This window comes from Phasianus colchicus, chromosome 6 (genome assembly GCF_987193195.1).
Source record: "Phasianus colchicus chromosome 6, bPhaCol1.hap1.1, whole genome shotgun sequence".
Lineage (NCBI taxonomy): Eukaryota > Metazoa > Chordata > Aves > Galliformes > Phasianidae > Phasianus > Phasianus colchicus.
Genome location: NC_143441.1, coordinates 45970675 through 45986462, shown reverse-complemented (window position 1 = coordinate 45986462; position 15788 = coordinate 45970675). Strand labels below are relative to the sequence as shown.

Genomic DNA, 15788 nt, shown 5'->3' with positions numbered 1-15788 from the left:
GCTGCTAGAGGTCTCTTACATGATACCAGTTGATTTTCCTTATCTCAGAAAATAGAAATGTTGCCTATGGTGAATTAAACCCACGCATGCATTCAGATACAGCTCAGAGTCTTCTGATCTCATGTGGAACTGGAAAATGAATCTTTCACTGAAAAGAGAGAGCTTTTTTGGACCAAAGTTCCTGGCATATATCTCAATGCTTTCATTCTCCTTTCACAACCACTTCGGTGCTCGTTCCCTTCTGCTCTCTAATGACGTTTGCAGGTCACATCTTTCTTGTCTTGGATTCCTTTCTTTGAGTCTTCTAAGACTGCCCCGAGCTGAGTAATGTCATAAAAGCTTTCAAGGAAAGTGCTAACTTCTTTGTAGTATTCACCCTCACAACTGCTAGAGTAAGAAAGAAATTTTGGTATGCTAGGAGAAAATTTTAATAAAAGAACATGGGGTGCTCTATACCTAAATTGGATTATTGAAAAGTGAATAAATTAATTAGATATGTTAAATATTCAGCCCATTTTCCTGGCTTGGTTTTTGTGTAATTGCTACAAACCTGCATAGTTTGGATTGTAAACACCACAGAGAGAAGGGTTTTTGAGTCTCCCCACATTCAGCCTGCCCAACTCGAGAAATTTTCATTTACAGAAGACAGTATTTAATGTTTCCTTATAAACATTGGTTTACCATACTGTCCTTCAGCCCCCCAACTTGACATAAATATAGATGTGAACAATACAAACTCTCCAGCTGCATTCGCTTCCCTGGGCTGCCTTTGGAAGTAGTTTTCTGTGGGATGTAGGCCTGAGGCTGAAATGAACACCAGATGATGATTAGAGGAACCACACCCCAACCATGCTTTTGGGGCAGTTGTTTGGAAGAGGGTGTTGCTACGTGAGGTTGTATGTGCAAAAACATGTGACTGGAAAACTCAATGGCAGAGACAGCCCTCAAGGAAGATAGCTGTGAAGCCCTCAAGCTGCCAAGAGCTTGAGGAAGTGTTACAGGGAAGGATGACCACATCTGTGCTAGCTACAGTCTTCTTTCTGAACCTGCACTGAGTTACTTTCAGAGACAAGGCAGCAAATTGGATAGACTCTAGGTCTAACCTAGTGCGGATCACTATTATGACCAGTGGTATTTCAAGAGAAGCACAGTTGCATGTCTGTGGGGCATTGTACAGACTTGAAGTTTTATGTTTGTTCAGTTTTGGAAAATTGTTGTCTCCTTCTAAACATTTTATGTGGTTGTAGGCTACTTTTGTACTCTTATACTTAAAAGGTAATAATGCCTAGTTATTTGTTCTTCCTTTTCTTCTTTTCCTCAGATGGAAGTATTGTATAGTATGTCATAATCACAGCATTAACTTTGTTCTCGATAATTTTATTCTCATTTTCAAGTTTCTGAACAGGACTTGAAAATAAGCAAGTGCAATGTTTGGAGAACGTATATCCAGTCTTTCACTAACACCACTGTAAAGCAGGAGAGGAACCATGTTATGTGAATATTGATAGAAGTTTTTAAAAAGATCAAAAACAAAATGAGTTCATTATTCACAGCTCCCACCCATAGTTCTTAAAAATTGTTTGGAAATGCTTCCTGATATCCTGGTGCAGAGCAGCAACGAGTGCACAAGTGCTGGTGCAAAAACACTGTGGAGTGTTTTGTAGCTGCCATTTTGTTTACCAGTAGAAAACGGAGCAGTCATCCTTTAAGCCAGTGACTGCAAGTGGCTGCTTGTGCTGCTGGTGCCAGTAAAGCACTGTGAGGGACAGGTGGCTCGGGAGCAAAAGGAGGTTTTTGTAATTGCTTGGCAAGGCAGAGCTGTATTAGAGTGCAGCAGCAGTTGGCAGATTGGATTAACGTTCTCCTAGGGGCGAGATCTGGCACATGAGTTGTATGTTAATACCTGGAGCCTAAGTTCATTCTGGAGCTGTATTTGTAACAAAAAGAGCATCCACTTTACCTCCACCATGTCACAGAGGCATAAATACTGAAGCTAGCATCAAAATTCCTTTTTGGCATCATCAGCAGAATAAAGCTCTCATACACGTAATTCAGATGGATATCTTTTAATCAAGAATTATTATTATGAAATAACAGAGAGATAATCGGTTTGTAGAGTGTGAAATAGCAGCATTAACCTACAGCTCTGCAGTCCATCTATTTCTGAAGTGGATGCGGCCATGATAGTTTATTTGTGATTATCTTGCACGCTGGAGATGATACTATTTGTTAAGCAGCAATTCTTTGGTTTAGCTGCTTCAGAGAGCTTTGGGCCAAGAGCTGGAAAATTAGCTAATCCCAACACACACACCCCATGCATTTGTGGGAGAGATTTACGTGTTAACTGCACATGTTGCCTGCAGAACATAACACTATTATAAATGGCTTGAGTTTGCGTGACAAATGCTTCTGAAAAACTAGACCCTGTGGCATGAATATGCCACCCCTTCCTGATGTCACCTTGATATCAGATCACTTCTGCTCCAAGGAAGCCTCTCCGGCATGGGTGGCAGGAGTGCTGGCCATCCACAGTACTGCACGACTGCAGAGCTGCTCCAATCATCCTGCACACAGCAAGGACAAACTTATAGCCTTAAGCTCCTTCAGACTCATATTGAAGTGATTTAATCTGCAGCCTCAGAGAAAACTGAATGAATCACTGAGAGATTTTAAAAAATAGAGGCATGCAAACGTTTTTCCTGATGATCTCTCATGTTCTTTCACTCTCCATCCTTCATACAGACCATATCATTCTCTGCTTCCAGAGCAACTGCTAAAATTTCTTTCTAGTTCTGGAGATACCTAATTGCTTGATTTTATATGCCATTGGGTAGCAGTGGAGCAGTGCCTTATTCACAGTGATGTAGTGATGCAGTGATGAAACTTTGCTTGGTTCTACTTGAGAGAAGGTGTTGCCAGGTGTTGGCAGCATCATTTTATACAAGCATAAATAAACTGTAAGCTTATAGCTGTATTGAGATCCTTCCAACAGAAAGGATTTCCATGCCTTCTCTCCACTATAACGCATGTGTTTGCCAGGTATAGTGCTTTTAGTTCCTGTGGAAGAGAGACAATTATAGTAAAGGCAACCATCTGCCAAATGTTCTGTATGCCTATTGACCCCAGAGACCCATTCTTCTAACTGCCCTTCCTTCCCAGACCTATTTCCCCTGTCTGTGCTCTTACCCAAGTTCCTCAGACCTCCCTGGTGTGGCACAATGCTGACAATGGGCACTTCTCACAGCTGTGACCACACTGCATCTGGGGCTGATCACCTGGATGGGGTATTGGGAAGGGTAAGAGCATTCTTAATCAGGTATTGGGAACAGCTGTGGGTTATTTGGCTGGCAGCTGAACTGAAACGCAGGAAACACAAGAAGATACCATTTAATTTTGGTATTCCTAATTTATTAGAGGCACAAATTGAAGTGGGCAGTGCTCCTTGGAAGACTGTATCAACAGGCTGGCACACAGCTTGTGACTGTGTTAGAGGTATGTTGCTTGGGAAGGGATGAAGTATAAAGGGATAATACAGTCTAATACAGTATAAGAGAGTTTGCTGTTTCAGACAAAACCAAAGTAGGTCAGTATCATGATGAATTTGGAAGGTGAGAATGTTGAAAAGTTCTCAAATTATATGGCTTTATTGAGTTGTTTAGTTCTGATAAATAATCAGGTCTAGGGTACAAAATACAGGTGTGGATTTATTATTTTTTTCATTACAGTGACACAAAAGGAATAAATACTGTGGTTTTTCAGAGCCTAATTCAAAGTTGGTTACTGTGGAGCACCTATTAACAGAGAGAATACTGATGACCAATCTGTCTCCACCAGGAGAAAAAAAAAAGGCTGTTACCTACCTGCCCACAAGCTATGACTCAACAAGAGATAGCCCTTTGTGCTCTGAATCACAAATACATGGGAGAATCAAGGAAAATGTAATTTCACCTGAATGTATTTCTGAAAGATTATAGCCTGAACAAATCATTGCTGAGAAATTAGTGCTCAGCTGTAGGGCTTGGTTTTTCTTTTTAGCCATTTGGAGGGCAAGTCCAACCTATTAGGGGAAATGAAAGATTTCTTCTCAACAGAGCAGATGGGTCCATCAGTTTTCAGGCTGCTCAGACCCAACAAAACCAGTGGCATCGTGAAGGAGTTTTATGAAGGCAAATGATGACTTACTAAGCACAAATTTAATCTCTAATGTTAACTTCCATCAAAATTATAGAGAATTCTCAGAACACGTATAGAGACCTGCTTCGATTCTCCATGGAATGCCATAAAGAAATATAGCATAAATATTAAGGGACAAATGCCAAACCTGCTTTCAACTGCATAACTTGCATCGCAGCATGAGTTGCAGGTTTATAGAGTTCCAGGGCAATTTAGAAAGGTGTAGTACACAGTTGTGTCACACGTTTGGGATTATTCCATTGGGCTGATTCCCATATGTGCATTGGGGGGATTTCCTGCTCATAGGACAAGTAGGAAAACGGACTGCATAATCTACTTAGAGCATATGTCTTTTGAGAGATGCCTTGTAGGAAACTCTTCTAATGGATCTGGTGGTTCCCATTTCACCAGACACTTATGCTTTATTTTTACTGTCTTGCTGCAGTACATGAAAGGGAATAGATTATAAGGACAATTTGGGCCAGTTAAGCATCCTGAGGGGATCTATTACTTGGAGTTATACTTTATTGTAACAGAATAAAAAGTGGCTCCTTTTACCCATATAACTACTGAGGGATTTATGATGAATTATGTTAAAATGCTTTCTTGCTGTCCTCACACTTCTGGCAACTGTTATACAGTATCATTTCTGATGACTTGAGATAATTTTTAAGGGTGCTGTGATGACATTTTGGATGTAATATTTGATTTCAAAATGTGAAGAAAACACAAAGTACTAGAAATTTGATATTAATCCTTTGAACTGCATTATAATATGCTTTATGTTTCTAGCCAGCCCTGTGACTGTTCCCTTTAAAAATCTTAATTCTAATATATTTTGTGAATTTTCTAGGTAATAATTTGAGCTAAGTAGTAGTAGGGCATGAAAGACCAGTTGGCTCTATGGCATCACTTAGAAAAAGAATGGAAAACATGTTTTGTTTCTGTATATTTCACGTAACTAATAATCATGAGATCAGGACAACCAGTCCCTCTGAGCTTTACCTCTGATCAGCAAACTGTTCAGTATGCTGAGAGAGACGACCCTAAATTAATTGCTTTGATAGAGCAGCGAGTTGGAAGATGGAATAGTTGGGCTGACATGGGGAATTTTCATCTAAGTCTCCCCTTCTTTGCCTCTAACCATCTTTGTGAGCAGGCCTTTTCATGCCTGCACATGCCTCCTGTTTGCATTGATTCAGCACCTTGTCATACAGACATAAGGAAAAGCCTTTCAATGAATGCAGATTGCTGTTGCTAGCAGAGCATCAGCTCACAGTGTATGACAGAAACCAGCACAGAAGATGGAAGTGTAAACTAAACTCTTCCTCTTTTTCTGATGCTGATGGTATGTCCTCAGACATCAGCACATCCTTTTCATATGATGGAAATAGATTTCACAGTTTACTTCTTTAAAAAAAAAAAAAATCCCAAATTTCCACCTAAAAACTTTCCCGAATGCTTTATAGTTGCACGGGCTGTGCCAGGTTGGAAATGGTGATAAAAATGCCAAACTTTTAAAAAGAAGTTAATGAAGGTAAAGACCCTGTGTCTAGGTTGTGCCATGTGACAAAGCAGGTGAGATGTGAGGGGTAACAAGGGCCTTCTCTGTCTTTTTGGGCTTATGTCAAGTGCTGCTGCAGTCATTTGGGGACATGAGCAAGAGCTATTAATTACAATTTGAATGAATAGTCACAGTGAATGAAAGAATCTAAATCCATTGTATTAAATAACTTCCACTTTCTGTTGAATAAGCTCTGCTAGACTAGAATCTGTATCCTTGGAGAACATACAAGGGATTTCAAGGAGGTGTTACCATCCACATCATACTTTGCTGTGATGTACAACAGAAATTACATCTTCCAGTTTGTTTTTGTGGCTTGTAGGACCCGCAATTTATGTGCTATTTTGGAATTTGGTGGTGAGGAAAAAGAGGACACCCTCAGCAAGTTTGCTGATGACACCAAGCTGAGTGGTGCAGTCGATACGGTGGAGGGAATGGAGGCCATTCAGAGGGACCTTGACAGGCTGGAAAGCTGGGCTCGGGTGAACCTAATGAGGTTCAATAAGGCAAAGTGCAAGGTTTTGCACTTGGGCCGGAAGAACCCCAGGCACCTGTACAGGCTGGGGGGAGTTGTCCTTGAGAGCAGCTCGGCAGAGAAAGACCTAGGGGTCCTGATAGATGAGAAACTTAACATGAGCCAGCAGTGCGCTCTGGCAGCCCGGAAAGCAAATGGGATCCTGGGCTCCATCAGGAGAGGGGTGGTCAGCAGGGATAGGGAGGTTATTGTCCCTCTCTACTCTGCTCTTGTGAGGCCCCATCTGGAGTACTGTGTTCAGGTGTGGAGCCCTCAGTACAAAAAAGACATGGAGATTTTGGAAAGGGTCCAGAGGAGGGCCACGAAGATGATCAGGGGGCTGGAGCACCTCCCCTATGAGGACAGGCTGAGGGAGTTGGGTTTGTTCAGCCTGGAGAAGAGAAGGTTGCGGGGCGACCTCATTGCAGCCTTTCAATATCTGAAGGGAACTTACTCCCAGGAGGGGAGTAAACTCTTCATAAGGGCTGATAATAGCAGGACACGGGGAAATGGTTTTAAGTTAAAAGAGGGAAGATTTAGGTTGGATGTTAGGGGGAAGTTTTTTACTAGGAGGGTGGTTAGGTCCTGGAACAGGCTGCCCAGGGATGTTGTGGATGCCCCGTCCTTGGAGGTGTTCAAGACCAGGTTGGACGAGGCTCTGGGCAACCTGATCTAGTAAAGGTGTATGTTTGGTGGCCCTGCTAGGCAGGGGGGTTGGAACTACATGATCCTTGAGGTCCCCTCCAACCCAGGTCATTCTGTGATTCTGTGATTCTGTGATTCTGTGACTCCACTCTGCTGCTGGACGTGCTGCAACATTTGCATTCCCACTGTCATATGATCAGGTCCAGGTTTCTTTTGCTGATTGTGTAGAAAGAGGTCAGTGGCTTCACAACAAAGTGTTTTCATATATAATCAGTCCTGCATTTTTCTGCATTTGAGAGAGGAAAACAGAGCCATCTCTTAGACCCCTTGTGATTTCAGTAAAAACATGCACATGTTGCAGCAGGTAATGCAGACTTGAAAGTAGGCAAGATCTGTGCTGTGACCTGGGCTGAGATACCCAGTGGGAGAGTGCTTCTGGCACTGTGGTTTTAGTATAATGACTTCTCTACAGCACTCACTGATCACCGCTGGCATAGAAGTTTTTGTGACCCAGTTTTTATAATACCTAGAGCCCTTTAGAGCAATCTCAAACCTATTCTGACTTATGCTGGTGGAAAAACTTGGCACAGAGGGTCTACGGAGCAAAACACTGCCAAAAACTCTGCTGCCTTTGAATGTGCCCCTCTGCTGAGAGGGGTTGTGTGCTTCTGGTATGCAGCCAAAATTAGGGCTAAGATAGTCAAATCAGTGCAGTGAACTCGTATCACACCCCTTGATAGACAGGAAGAATGCAAAGAGTTAACACTGCTATTTTTGTTGGTTAAACCTCAAAACCAGACAGGTTATATGAAATAAATAAGAACTTTCAAGAGCTACCCAGTCTCTGAGATTTTGGTTTTCAGAGGGATGCTGATCCTATGCTTTTCCCTAGCGTGGGATTCTCTTACTGATAAATGAATAATTGAACTTAGCAGATATTTTAGTCAAGATATTAAGCAGATATAGTCATCATCCAAAAGAAGTTAAAATAATTCCATTTGGTTTGTGTATCTAAGAGGAAAGCACCCATTTCAGTTTTTAGAAGGACATCCAAGATGTGGAGTTCCTCCTGGTTCTAAGTAATAAATTTTTTACCTTGGTCTCCTTTAATGGCTCTGAGACAGCTTTAAGCCCTCCAGCATGGCTGTGGGGACTCTATATCACAAGTGGAAGCATCAACGGATGGCCTTCTCACAAATTCCCTGGTTGTTTCTTTTCCCTCCAGCCTGCCACATTTCTCCATCTTGTCCTGAAGTTTTCTGTTTGTACTTATTTTGGAGGCTGACTTCTGCTTCTCCTTGCCCAGCCCACTTTTAATATATTTATACTGTTTTCTTCATCCTACTGCCAGGATACTTGAAGACAAAAGTTACTCAGTATTTACTGGCAAGGTACTGTTGAACATCAGGAAAGCAATGAACACAAATGTATCTTGTCATACCTATAAAACTATTTTATACTCGGTAAAAATGCTTGCAGATCATACCTGTATTTCGTCATTTGACCCTGTATGGCTTTCATAGAGTCATTAGGGTTGGAAAAGATGATAAGATCATCTAGTCCAATTGTTGACTCCTCACCACCGTGCCCACTAAATCAATTCCCTCTAAATCGTGTTTTCTAGTTCTACTGACAAATCTACTCCTCCAGTGCATTCTCTTTAAGGAATTGTAGCAGTTGTAGAATTTTAACAACGCTGAAATGAAACCAAAGGTTTCAGCATGGTCTCCATTTTCAGCATTATAAGCTTCAAGAGCTGTTTAGCTTTGGTGTGATTAGCTGTAGATGAGATAATGGTAATTTATTTGATGCTGTCTGCAACAGGTGAATCTGAAAAGGACGTGTACTGAAATCAATGCTATCTTGCAGTGAATTCATTTGTGCTCCTAGATCTTCCCTGATACCAACATGTCAGAGACTGACCTTGTTAGGGGTGACTTTATGTATCAGCACGCCTGAAAAAAGGATTTGATTTTGGGATGAAACTTCATCCTTGTAAGGAAATGGATGAATTGCAGAGATGGAGTCACATCAGTCTGGTGTCAGTCTCTGTTGTCACTTCTGCAGTCTGTGGCAGATTTTTATGTATCTTTTTATTTTATTTTCAAGGAGGGGTTATGCAGTAATGTAAAGATTTAAATCATAACAGAGAAGTTGACTTTAATATCTACAGAATGATATACCAGCTGTTTCTCTGCCTCCCTGTTGAGCCCCCCAGAAATAGATGCCACTGTGCATGTGAGTTATAGGAAGTCCTGCATTTGTGTGTGATGCAGTGTGCCTGGGATGATCACTGCCGAGGCTTGCAGCACCATCCAGGGCATCTCATGGTTTCTTAGCATAAATAAAATAAATAAATAAAATTATCTTCACTAGAGAAAAATATGTTACTAATTCTTAAAGCACCGACCTTGACTCTGGTGTTATTATTTACTACTTATGAAATAAGTAATAAACTCTCCCTACTGAGATGTCCTGCCATACAAACTGGTGAGCTCCTCCCCAAAGCCTGGAGAGCGTAAATTGATACAAAGATTCAACTTAGCATCTTAGCAGGTCAAACAAACGTGAGGTCAGTTCTGTGTCCAAAGTCAATAAGCTTTCATTTGCTGGCTGGCTGTGGTCCTACAACCTGCTCAGAGATCACCCACTGTCACTCCCAGTTTTATTAATGCAAGAATAAAGAAGCGAAATACGTATCATGTCCCTGTTGTGTTTAGTTATAATGAGAGATCGTCTCCAGCTGACCAAGGTGTCCTCATTAATGACTGTTCTATATTTAGCCTGCACGGAGAGCATGTGCCCCCAGTTCAATCAGAGACCCGGTAGTCATGGTAACGACACTGAGCATCTGGATGTATACCATTTGCCAAACTGTAATGAAGTGCAAGACAGAAAGAACACACAGCAGTATTAGGTGAATGAACGCGTTGTTCTTTTCTACTGCAGACTTTGAGTAACTGCTCCCTAGCCGTAAATGATGGGTTTCCTTTATTTATTCGTTTATTTATTTATTTTCTGGAAAAGAGCCCCATTAATAGAGTTGACAATTACTAATCTGTATTTTCTCTCCTATTTCTTAATTTCATTTTGTAGATGTATCGGCATTCGTATGCGGCACATTATGTCCTCAGCAAAATTCCTCACGGGTAAGCAATTATTCAGTGTTTTCATATTAAAATCCAGCCATTAAGAATTCTGCAAAATAATGCGTATCGTGCCCAATGGTTTCCCTATGACAGCCCTTTGCAGAGGTTTGGCATTCAGCTGCAGCAGCCGCTGTGCTATGTGTTGCACAAAAGATGACATAATCTGGAAGCAGAAATACTCATCTTCCCTGGAACACTGCATGAATTTCATGTTCTGGTTTTCAAGGTTTTGGCCAGAACATAGATGTGTTGGCATCTGACTGGGAGTCATGGTTGGCCACTCACCAGAGCACTGTTGGAGGATCTATCTAAGGGAGTCACTTCCTTAAATTTAGCCACAACTAAGGCATCACCCTTCAGTTTACATCTCTCAGCAGATTCCCTGTCCACAAGTGTTCTCTCTAGCATCCCAGCAGGGAGCAGATGGAGCCACTGTGTGTTCACAGGATCCCACTGCACTCAAAGTTACACTGAAGTCATAAGCCTTTGGGTTTTTCAGAGAGTGTAAGTGTGCAAACAAACAGGCTTTACAAAGCATTTCTAAATTTCTGCTGAGTTCACGCCATCCCATCATCCAGATAAGGAATGAAGATGTCAAACAGGACTGGACCCAGTAGTGATCCCAGGGGTACTCCACGCTTTTTCGGCCTCTAACTAGACTTTGTGCTACTGACCACTACTCTGGGCTGGGCAGTTCAGCCAGTTTTTGATCCACCTCACTGTTTGCTCGTCCAGCCCACACTTCAGCAGCTTCTCACTGTGGGTTTTATGGGGTACAGTGTCAACGTCCTTAGTGAAGTCAAGGGAGATAAAATCCACAGCTCCCTTCTCATCCATCAGGCTGATCATTTTATTATACAGGCTGATCAAGTTGGTTGAGTATGACTAACATAGGTATCAACTAGCATGAGGAGATCCTTCTTTATCATTGATTTGAGGCAGCTTTTAAAATCCCTCTTAACCAGCTCAATCTCCATGGCATTGTAGATAACCCTCAGCTCCATTCTCATCTCTCTGCAGCTCACCTCTTATTTGTCTAGAGTTTATCCCATAGTTCCTATCTGATTATCCCTTAAAATATACCTGTTTTGTTTGTGTGTTTTTTTCTTGTCCTGATTATTTAAGGACTAACCCAAGTAGTTAGGAATGGGATTCCATCATATCAACATGACACACATAGGCATATAATGATTCCTGGCATTTCAGAGTGATGTTTCTGTAGCATCCATGGAAATGCATAAACTAAATTCCTCAAATCGTTGTCAGTGAATACGGGGCTAAAAGCTATGAATCTGATGCCAGATTGTGCGTTTTAAGTATCACATTGGTGATAGCTGTGTGGGAATGATAAAAAGTAGCAATATAATTGTGTTGAAATAAAATTTCAGTATTCACTTTGCTTGTTCACTGGGTTTTCATTTCTATACGCAATGGCTACGCCGGTAGCAGATGCTTTGGATCCTTCTAATAGCTGACAAAACCTGTGAAGTTTTAAAAAGTGCACCTGTTCTGTGCACAGGGCGATCATAGAATCACCATGCAGTTCAGGTTGAAAAGGATCTCATAAAGTCCAACATCCAGTTCAAAGCAGGTCTCTCAGAACTTTAACTGGTTGAGTTTTGGAAACCTGCAGGAATGTGGATTATACAGCCTTGTATGAAGCAGTGTTGGATCAGGCAGGAAGAGAGATGGAAGGATTTCAGTGTTGTGTGTTGTGAAAGGTGTGGGTTAGAAAGCAGTTTGGGCTGTAGATACGTATACAGCCATTGCAAACACCGCATAGTAACAATTGCATTGATCTTTCATGTGATTGTAGCACAGGATAGAATTGAAATGCATGGCTTACTAGCATTTGCATGAAACATGGGCATTTATCATTCGTCTGGACAAACCTTAGATATATTTTAGGATTCTGCAAGAAGAGAGAGGGCAGGCGTAATGGGTGGAGATGATGTAGCAGGTGATCAAATGATCAACTGACTGGGAAGTAGAGCCTCTGTTGGATGAAGGCATGAAAATGTCTTCAGTGCATATTTCATATTTAATACAGGGACATTGTCTGATGGATGGGTGGGAGTGAAGAGCATTAGGTCAGGACCCAATGCACTGACAAAGCACAAAGTGCAGTTCAGTTTGATTCCTCAGGTTCTCCAGTGACAACAAAATTCATAATCCAGGCAAGCATCCTTGACCTCCTCTGGCCGATAACAGAAGGTGTATCTCTGCTGAGGCTAACTATTAAGGAGGTTGATTAATCTAATCTTAATCATCGCTTTTAAAATAAACTGACATTAATTTGTCAGACTAAGTTGCTTTTTAAAGGGAAATTTCTAATTGTTCCTTCCACGTTCTGCAGACTCTCCAGATTCAGGCTGTGTCTGAGTGTTCTGTAAGTGTGACGGCCAATCTGAGTACATCCTCATCTCATACGTGGATATAAAGGGTGTGGGACTAACATTTTCCCATAAGAGTTGTTGTGGAAGTGAACTCTCCATATAAGGAGGAGTAGCACAATTTAACTCTCTACAGACAACTAGTATATGCCAGTGACATACACACTGAGGATCTTACCTAAAAATGAAAAAGAGGCTGAGGTAGAAGAGGGAGCAAATAAACCTGCAAGGATTCTGTGTGGATTTGGTGAAGTACTGGCACAGGTTGCCCAGGAAAGTACTGGAGTCATCATGCTTGGAGGTGTTCAGGAAACATGGAGATGTGGTGCTGAGGGACATTGGTTAGTTGGCATGGTGGGGATGGGTTGATGGTTGGACTTTATGATCTTGGAGGTCTTTTCCAACTTAATGGTTCTGTGATTCTATTATATATGGGTTTTTTGTTGTTGTTGTGGTTTTTTGTAACCCCAGCCTTCTTGCAAATTCATAGATTCAGGTTAGAAACCCGTACAGTTTGTGCTTCTGGATTTGTTTGTTTGTTTGTTTATTGTGGCCTGAGGTTTTCATATTTCACAGGGAGAACAGGCCAAGATCTGCATTCCCATTTTACTGGGCAGAGGACTCAGGGCTCGGAGAGGAGTTAGATTCGTTTCTGCTTCCCTGCATGGCACCGGTTTTCCTCTTACTGCTCACTCAAAAATGTGATGCTGGCCCCGGGTGCCATCTAGTGGAACAAGGCTCTTCTCTCTTTTCATCCTCCCTTGCACAGGCGATATGTACCATCCCCTCTGTTTCTGTCTAGCTTAGATACCCGCTGATAACTATTTACAGCTGTCTGCTTGATAAATCCTTTTGCAAAGCTCCTCTCATAACCCCAAACTTGTACTTGCTGCATTGTAATTGCCGTTGAGTTGTAATTTATAGTTACTGCCATTGCATCCCCACGCTTGAATATGCTATAGGCAGCTCTCATGTGAGGTGCAGGAAAAGAGTGGAGAAAATTAATAGAAACTATTTCATAATATTATTTCAACTACCTTAGGAAAATAAAAAGTTACCTAATGTGATGTAGGCACAAGCAACGTGCTTGTGAAATCTAACAACCAACATTTATTTTATGCTCTTGTGGGTTTAAAATAGAGTGGTCCTACAAAGTCCAATAGTAGTGGATGGTACTAGTCATTCACAACCTGTGCTGGACTAGGGAAAAGGCTTGGTTTGTTGAGAGTTTTCTTGTTTGGTTCATGAGACCGTTCCCCTACCCCTGCTGCAGGATTTCCCTTATCAGTATTAAGGTCACTTCCCGCTACAGCTTGATCTGGCACTACAGGTTCTGGGGAGAGCTAACTTTGTATCCCTCAGGTTACCTCTGTATTTGACTTCTAGCTGCAGCCAAAAGTAATACAATTTAAAAAACAGGAAGAAAAAAAAAAAAAAACACCTGAAAAAAACACCTATGTTGTGTTTGCATTTCTCAACACAAAGACCAGCATAAAACTTGTGCATTTCCTCAGACTTCCTAGCCCTCAGCTCTTTCTGCACTAACCATTGCCCACTGAGCACAGCTGAGTGGTAGGGATTAGGACCTACCCCTCAAATGAAGTCTCAGTACAGTCTTAGCACATCCAGACAGTGCACTCCTCATTGATTGTATAAGGGGAGGAAGAAATTGTAAACAGCTACTTCTGCAAAGGATTAATAGAATCATAAACTCCATTAAAGTTGGAAAAGACCATTACGATCATCTAGTCCAACTATTAACCCATCACCACAATGACTTGCACTCCTTCCCAAATTTCTATAGCATTATCAGAAGAACGTGATGAATACATCATAGGAGCAATTGTAGAGTTTGGTTCAGCTCTTCCTACGTACACTTTAAAGCACTGTAAATTATTGCACTGCTCCCCACACTGAATTTCCATTAACTTCAAGAGAAGTCCCATGAGTGCTGTACGAAATGTACACTGGAGATCACCCAAGCTGTAACAGGAGGAAGAACTCAACCCATTTTCAAAGCGATGGCTGCAGATTTCTGCAGAGTTCTCACTGATGTTCCTGTCAAATCCTTTTATACAAGCTTTAGCCAGGGAAGAAATTAAGGCCCATTAAAGAAAGTTTAGCAAGAATTTGTATATACAGTACTGTTAAGCACTTTGAAAGGCAGCCAAATTTTCCTAACATATGCTCTTATTTTCCTATTTATGGGAAAAGGTAGAAAACCCTTCAGAGAACTGGCCACGCTGGAGACAACTTCCAGTATGACCAAGTCTCTTCTGTTTTTTTTCCTATAATGCCTCTTCTTTTTAGCACTCAAATATCACTGCACAACAAGAATCTTCCTGAGCTTCTGTGTCTCCATTTGCAAAGCAAGGAGAGAAATATTGCTTACCCCACAGTGGTGATATGCAGTAATTACTGTAGAAGTGCTGCACGATTTCACTCTTTAGCTTTTATAAACTTGTACTAGAGCCCACATTTTATTTTAAGATAAAAAAGCACGGTAATTAATAGAGTCTGTTTTCAGCTAATTAAATTTTACTATATGACGTGCATATTCTTCCCCTAACAATGACATTGGGGGGTTGAAACTAGCTCTTATAAGAGATATGTGAAAACAAATAATAATACAATTTTTTTAAAAAACAAGTCGAAAACAGTATGCAGTTTGTGAATAATCTGCTAATGTTGCATCTCCTCCCTATTTCCCAATTACAGTCCATTGTTTGTATCATTTTTTGAAGAGCTTTCTGTAGCAAATCCAGGAACCTCTGCTTCATAGTGTGGTGATTCTTGTGCCAGACTATGAATAACAACATACTCATGATCAGATATGCTTATCCCATTGTTTTTGACAACAGAAGACTGGACAAGTTATATTGGTGTTTTGATTGTGGAACCTGACCTTAAATCCTCTGGAGCAGATAGGAATCTCTGAATTTACTGGAATTTGGCTCGAGTCCTGATGGATCAGTTGGGTTCCTTGCTTTTTTAATCATATGAATTAAACACTAAAGGACAGTGCTTGAACAGTAGTTAAAATACATGTGCTTCTTGCTTGGAAATTCATTTTGTACCTTTTTAATAAGAAAGTTCCAGCATTTCATTAAGCAAAGCCTTTATTTGAACATCACTCACTTCCAAGCGGTGGCAGGTCGAGAGCAGCTCAGCCTTGGAAGACTGTTGTAGCCTGTGCCAGTGGGAGGAAAATCACTTCAGCAGCTCAACACCGTATCATTTCCACTGGGAATTTGCCATTTGTTCGCTCATGTTGGTCACTGCTCAGCATTTTTAATTTGAAATGTTCCTCCTCTGTGTAGGCAAAGCAATTCTTTACCACATGCTTCTCT

General features: G+C 41.3%; 1 protein-coding gene across 3 annotated transcripts in view; it reads left to right on the top strand.

The window, feature by feature from the left end:
- DPP6 (dipeptidyl peptidase like 6) overlaps positions 1 to 15788 on the top strand; it is a 495216-nt gene that overhangs the window by 377074 nt on the left and 102354 nt on the right. For all 3 annotated transcript variants that reach the window (XM_090143146.1, XM_090143145.1, XM_031615945.2), the window contains exon 6: positions 9993 to 10045. In XM_090143146.1, the coding sequence (XP_089999272.1) occupies positions 9993 to 10045 (53 nt within the window). The remainder of the gene's footprint in view (positions 1 to 9992; positions 10046 to 15788) is intronic.